Raw genomic sequence first — 7043 nt, 5'->3', positions numbered from 1 at the left:
GGTTGGTGGGGGGAAGGGGATGGGAATTTGAACTTTCCACATTGGTCTGGCGCCTGGGACGATCAGGTTGCAACATGACCTGGGCCCGGGGCCAGAGCTTGAGGGCCAAGGTTACACCGCCTCCAGCCAATGGGGTCGCGGCTGGGCGGCCACGTTGGGGGTGGGTAACACTCCCCCGCAATCCCCACCCCAGCTCCGGCTCCGGGTCAGAGCAGCAAGTGCCCGTCTGTAGCCAGTAGTTTTCTGAAGGGGAGGAGCGCCGCGGAGGAAGAGGAATATTTGCGGAGAAAAGATCAAGGCCTGCCGATCCTCCTTTATCCCCTATGGTTTTCAGTTGATAATTTATCCTGGCCCCTTCGTTCCGGGGAACTTTGCTCCAGGGCACTGGGCCAGGACACGGGTTCGCGCCCTCCCCTGGGACGCAGGCGTGGAGCTGGAGCCCGGCGGTCCGCGCGCTCCGCGACGCGCCAAGCAGGGGGACCCAGGCAGTGTTAGGCGCTCAGCTTCGCGACCCGGGTAGGCGAGTCCAAGCCTACTGGGAACAGCCCCTCACAGCCTGCTGCGACCTCTGCCCGGCCACCGCTGGGAAACTCTGCGAGCTGCACGCGCCACCCCCGTCCCCCAGGGTCCGCCCGCGGCACCCTCCTTCCGCCACCCTGGACTTGAAGTGTCAAGAACAGGAGTCCGAGCAATTGGGGGGCGGTTGCAGGGTGGACGAGAGACTGGGTTTGAACCGACGGTTGGCTACCAATTGGGACACCATGGGCGCGAGGAGTACCGCGAGGGTGCAGAAACAGAGTGGGTGTGGGCGGGGGCTGCTGGGGAGAGAGCGGAAGGCGGCAGGTGATCGGGTGGAGTGGCCTCCGAATGGAGGGTGGGATGGCAGGGATGGCCTAGGGTTCTGGGAGCACGAGGGGATGCCCTGGCATTTTTTTAGGGGCAGAAGTGTGGGGACGGGGAGCCGGGGTCTGCGGTGGGCCTACCGAGGTCGAGGTGGCGGGCAGGTGGTCCACAAGTATGGGAACCAGGAGGTGCGCCGGCTTTTTGGGCGCCAGTAGGTTGAGCCAGGGTCAGGGGACGCTCGGGGCGCGGGGAGGGGGTGTCCAGCATGTGGCCGGAGTTTCTAAGAGCAGCCGGGGACCAAGGCTCGGGGCCGAATGGGGTGTCCGGAGCTCCAGCGCGCGGTCCCACCATGTAGTGCCGAGGCCCTCGGGTCTCGGAGCTACCCTCACCTGTAGGCCAAGCTCATGCACTCGAAGAGGCGGGTGAGTGTGGGATCGATACTGCGCGGCCCGAAGTCGGCGAACCCCACGGGCCCTTCCTGGTCGCGCCGCCTGGTCAGCGAGTCGCTGTGCGGCGACGACACCATGAAGTGACCGCTGTGGATGACCTGCGAGCGGAGCAGCCCACCGGCGCTACGGCGGGTACTCGGGTCCTCTGAGTCTGTGTCTGAGTCCGAGAACGGGCTGGTGACGACCCGCGGGCCCTGCAAGCCCGCGGCCAGACCTGCCAGCGCCCCGGCCATGGCCATCGCCGCCGCCGCCTCGCCTAAGCTAGGTGGAGCCGCTCGCGCGTTCCGGTGGCCGGACTGTCCTTATTAGCATCCGCCCGGCCCCCGTGTCCCAGTAGGCCGCTGGAGGGGGCGGGACCGCGGGGCCTTGGCTTGTGGGAGCGGACAGGGCGGGGCTTAAGTTAGCATAATCCATACACCCGGTGGGAGCTCGCGAGCACGGGATCCCCTTCGAGCGCACAATTGGGAAGAGAAGGAGGTTCCTATTCCCCTCCCGAGCCTTTCTTTCTGTTGTGATCACTTAGAGTCCTCGCGGAACTGTCCCTGCTTCGCCCAAAAGGGGGTCTCAGGAAGACGCTATGATCAGTCAGTCATTCACGCCTGTAAGGGCGCTCTCTCGTGAAGCCCCTCACCTAACTGCTACCGCCCTGCCCTCTCTAATCTTCCTCACATTCACCCTCTCTCAGTCCTCCACACAGCTGGAAGCATCCACCTCTCAGAAGTTTTGTGTGGCTTCACCCATAGGAAAGTCTCAGTACCCCCAGTTCTCCATTATGGTCATCACTACACCTTCACAGAACCCCCAGAGGGTTACGTGAGTGTGAATCCTGCAAGGCTGAGCAGGGTCAGTACCAGTGGTGATGGGTGATAGCTGGCAAGGTGGAGCTTTGGTCATCCTCCTCTGGACATCCCCCAGGCTCTGTTCAGGAGCTCTGGACACCCTCTTCTCACCTACACTGAAGTCCAGTTTATGTTCCTGTTCCTGAAGGCCCTCCTCTCACCCTGAGGACACAAACCAAACTGTTTGATCTGAGGCATTCACACCTGTCACCTTGCTGGCACCTTTAACATTCCTCAGAGGGGGGGTTCTTGCCCCATTTCAATTGGGCACCAGAGTCCACAGGAGTGGAAAAACACCCAGTATCTGCAGAGGAGGAATAGCAACAAAGCCTAGTTTAAAAGAATTCCAGACTTCCCACCTAGGGCTATCCCTGGTTGGGGGCAGGGGAGAGCTGGAGGCAAACGCTAAACCCTTTGGCTTTGCAGAGGTTATGGCCTTCAGATGGTCACAGGAGGTGATCATCTGGGGGCTGTATGCTCAGAAAAGTTTCCCACACAGTGCTTTCGTCCATGGTAGGGTTCCACAGCTCCTACAATCAAATGGCAGTGCCCGAGGGCCCCTAGGACCTCGCAAGGTACAGAAATGGTTACCGAAGGTTGCCTGTCCACCCACCTATGTCCTTTGCCTGGGTACCTTATGTCTCTGCCAAACAATCACCTCACATTCCCAGGATCCCCAGCTGCTTTCTCCACCCTTTCCTTGCCCCCTTACCCTCGCTGTTCAGGAGATACATTCTCCTTGCCCATCCCTGTCAAAGTCTAGGGGGCCTTAGGTGTCTAATTATTCTGGAAAGAGAGCTATCCCTAAGTGGTCATTTTGGAATCCTGGGCACAGAGACCAACAGGGTCATGACTTATCCCTTACGTGCCTGTCTGGCTTCTCCTCTGGCCGGTGGGACCTAAAGCAGGACTGTGTGCTAGGGTCTCTGAACCCCACAGTGAGTATCCACTGTGGGGTTTCGAAAATACTTGGAGGAGGGCATGATGCCAACAGGAGCTGGTGGTCACTAGGCAGTGGGGCAAGGCAGGAAGCAGGGTCCCTTGAAATCTCCTAGTTACAGGGGCACTGGCTTAAGCAGAGACTTGAACTGATCCTTGCTCTGCCACTAATTCCATGAATGACCCTGGGCAAATATCTTCCTTATTGAGGCTCTGTCTCTCCACCTATAAAATGGGGTGTTAAATCCATTGATTTCTTAGGGTCCTGCAAATTTCACTACCCCTGGTTCTAAGTCTTCTATCGGCATCCCCAGCTCACCCCACCAAGCTTCCCTGGGCCTCCTGTCTCCAGGAGAATATATCCTAGTTGAATCTCCTGCGGTTCAAGAGAATTTCTCCTGAGCTGGGTCTCAGTAGGGTGGATTATCTCCCTCACCCTATGCCTCTCTTCTTCTCCAGTCACCATTTGGTCCTCAACAGGCATCTTTACCCATTTCTGCCCTCCACAGGGCCTAATAACACCTTTGGAGGCCTAAGCACTGAAAAGACCATGACTCCCAGTGTAGTTCAAAACAAAACACTAAATTGCACAATAAATACAATGAAGTCCACAAATTCTGATTTCTCCCATAATGACATCTTCAATGAAAATTCTATCTATCTATCTATCCATCCATCCTAATTTTTGTTTTAAAAAAGAAATGTTTTAATATCCTAACCTTGCTGGAGTCTTGAATGTGTGCTTCATCTGCCTTGTCCAACCTCTCCAATCTATCTGCTCATTTAAGAAAGGATGCATTCCTCATTCCAGACACTGTCCAACACTTTGGAGCCAGCATCTCTAACCCTACTGCAGTAAGTAATATCACCTTTACTTTACAGGTGAAGAAACAGGCTCAGAGAGGTGAAGCATTTGCTCAACATCCCCAGCTAAGAAAGGACAGAACCAAGTCTGACTCTGAGGTCAAGTCTCCTTCACCTATGGGCTGATGCCCTCTCCTCTTAAGAATGATTCTAACCACAGTGTAACTGGAGAAGTCAAACCAGCTAGTAGTATGGCGGGCCTGGCTGTGGCCACAACTGGTTTAGGTGCTCTTGCCCAGATGACAGCGCAGGCTTGTGTGAGCTGGCCCGGCTCACCCTCTTGCTCTCTTTCCCATTTGGCCTCTGTCACCCACTATCCAGTGTTTATAGCCTCTTGATACACATAAGTCTTGTCCACAGCTGTGGAGGTGCAGAATGAAGTCCTGACTGGGGTGTGAAGACCTACTTGTCCCAGTAATGCAGCCTGACACCACACTCTGCCTCTGTCCCAGTCTTAGTTCTCAGGATTTCTCCCCCAGACTGCCCCTCCATGTTGGGAAAGCTCACGCATCCTAGAAGTGCCACCTCCATCTCTGACATTTTCCCTGACTTCCCACAATGCTCATTCAGATACAACTCTCAGTTTATCTGCTCTGCGATCACCGTGAGTGGTGCACATGCCTCTCTTTCCCACTAGATGGCAAATTCCCTGAAAGCAAGTAACATCTTATAGACCATTTTTCTCTCAAGTGTAAATGCGCAATTGAGTATTTGTTGAACGAATGAGTTTACATTATATCTACCTACTAAGTGTGCTCTATTCATCTATCTATCCTTCTATACACACACAGATAACATTTATTAAGTGTATATTATGATCCTGTCCCAGTGCAAGGTATTTCGCTTTTGCAAAAGTTAAAAAATATAGAAAAGCTGATTCAGTACTTTTAAGATCCACAGAGACAGAAAGTAGACTAGCAGTTGCTGGGGGTTGGGAGTAGCTGGGTGTGGAGAAATGGATATGGAGTTTCTTTTAGGTAGTGAAAATGTTCTGGAATTAGATAGTACTGACGGTTGCACAACTCTGTAAATATACTAAGAGCCATTGAAAAGTGGTGAATTTTATAATATGCATATTATATCTCATTAAAAAATTAGGCACTTTAATATACAATTCCATTTGTTGGTAATCCTCTCCACTGTGTGTGTATGTGGGCATTAGTATTGTGTATAATTGTCACCATTTTATAGAAGGAAAATTGAGGCTCTGAGAGAGAATGTGATTCAGTGGGTTGTTGTGAGAATTAACGATAAATAGCTAACGTTTATGGCCTAACCTTATGGTCTATGGAATCTCCATAACAGCTCCATGATTTTCAACCCATTTGAAAAAGAAACTGGCTTTGCTGAAGGTCACAAGGTAAAAAGAGAACTGACATTCAGATGCAGGCAACCTGCTGCCAGCCCGCCCCACAAGCGCCTACCTTCTCAAATTCAAAGGATTGATTGTTTGTGGGGGTATGGAGAGAGCAGAACCTCATCCACTGCCACTGACAATGTAACTTGGCACAATCACTTTGGAAAACTACTCATCAATATCTACTACAGCTGAACATCCACATACTTTCTGACCTAGGAATTCCATGGAAATGTGTGCGTACGTGCACCAAAAGACATGTACAAGACTATTCAGAGCAGCACTATTCTAATTAACTCATATGAGGAACAATCAAATGTCTATTAACAGGGGAGTGGATAAATACATTGCAGTACAGTCACACTATGAATATGAACACAGCAATGAGAGTGAACAGTCCACAATCAAATGCAACCACATGGAAGAATTTCACTGACATGTTGAGCAAAAGGGTATACGCCATATGATTTCATTTGTATAAAGCTAATCTATGCTGTTAGGAGTCGGGGTTGTGTTCAGCCTTGGTGACTAAAAGAGATCAAGAAGGGGCTTTCTGGGGTGCTGTTAACATTTTGTTCCTTTATCTGGGTTCGAGTTACTTGAGTGTGTTCACAGTGCATATTCATTGAGCTGGATACTTATGATGTGTGCACTTTTTATGTGTACATTAGACCTAAACTTTTTTTAGAAGAGAAACTGAATTTGCATATGCATACACATACGAAATCAGGAAGGCTCCCTGAATCCTGCCTTGGCTGGTGGGGGTGGGTGGGTGGTGGGGATTCTTGAGAGTCAAGGAGTGAAGATGGAGAGGTGGATAGGAGAGAAAAAGAGGAGTTTTAGCTGTATTTCTAACAGGCAGTAAGTTGGGAAGTCATTTTCTTTGTCTAGGTCTCAGTTTTTGCATCAGCGAAATGGGTGAATAAATCATGAAGGAAAAATTGATAAATATGATCACATTAAAGTAAGGAAGTTGGATTGAATTAGTTGGATTTAATTAATTGTCCTATTAAAAATATGGATCTTAACATATTGGGAATGAAAAAAAACCACTTTCCTTTGCAAGAAGCATACCTTACATTTATAGACTTTCTGCTTCTATATTTTTGTTTAGTGATACTACAAGTAGCAATTCATATCGTTTGTACATTTTAAATTATGAAAATGCCAAGTCAAAAAAAAGCCCTATGTAGACTATCTCTGATCCTAATTGAGAACCACTGATCTGATCTTAATGTGAGTTGAGGAGCAGGGTTAAGGAAGAGAGGCAGAGGAGAAAGCACAACAGAGTGGAGCTCAAGTGACTTTCCAGCTATCTGTCCACCTATCCATTCGTCTATCCATCTATCTGTTCATCTAGTCATTACCTATTCATCCATTCATCCCCTAATAGTCAGTTCGTCCACCTATTTGTTTATTCATCTATCTGTCTATTCATTCATAATCTGTAACCCATACATCCATCTCTTCTTCCATCTGTCCATTCATCCATCCATCTCCTATCAGTCAAATCTGCATCCGTCCATCCAGCTTTCCATCTATACATCTATCTAACCTTCCATCTCTTCATCCATCCCCTCTCCTCCCACAAATACCCACTCATCTGTCCAACCAGCACACATATTAACTGCCTGCTGGTATTAGGCCCTCAGATGAGCCAGGGGTTGGGGGAACAGGGATGCTCAGATACTTATAACATTGCTTCTGCCTACCTCCACACAACTCAGCATGGGAGAGTGAGCGTGCCCACCA

General features: G+C 50.3%; 1 protein-coding gene across 1 annotated transcript in view; it reads right to left on the bottom strand.

Moving 5' to 3' along the window:
- The window catches only part of MLXIPL (MLX interacting protein like), an 18708-nt gene extending 17176 nt beyond the window's left edge, over nt 1–1532 (bottom strand). The window contains 1 exon segment of the mRNA XM_006918555.3: nt 1233–1532. Coding sequence (XP_006918617.3) covers nt 1233–1531 — 299 coding nt within the window. The 5' untranslated portion in view covers nt 1532.
- Between the last annotated feature and the right edge of the window lie 5511 nt (nt 1533–7043).

The sequence above is a fragment of the Pteropus alecto genome, unplaced genomic scaffold, assembly GCF_000325575.1.
Source record: "Pteropus alecto unplaced genomic scaffold, ASM32557v1 scaffold68, whole genome shotgun sequence".
NCBI lineage: Eukaryota > Metazoa > Chordata > Mammalia > Chiroptera > Pteropodidae > Pteropus > Pteropus alecto.
Note: the sequence above shows the minus strand (reverse complement) of the source record. Positions and strands in the feature narration are given on the sequence as shown.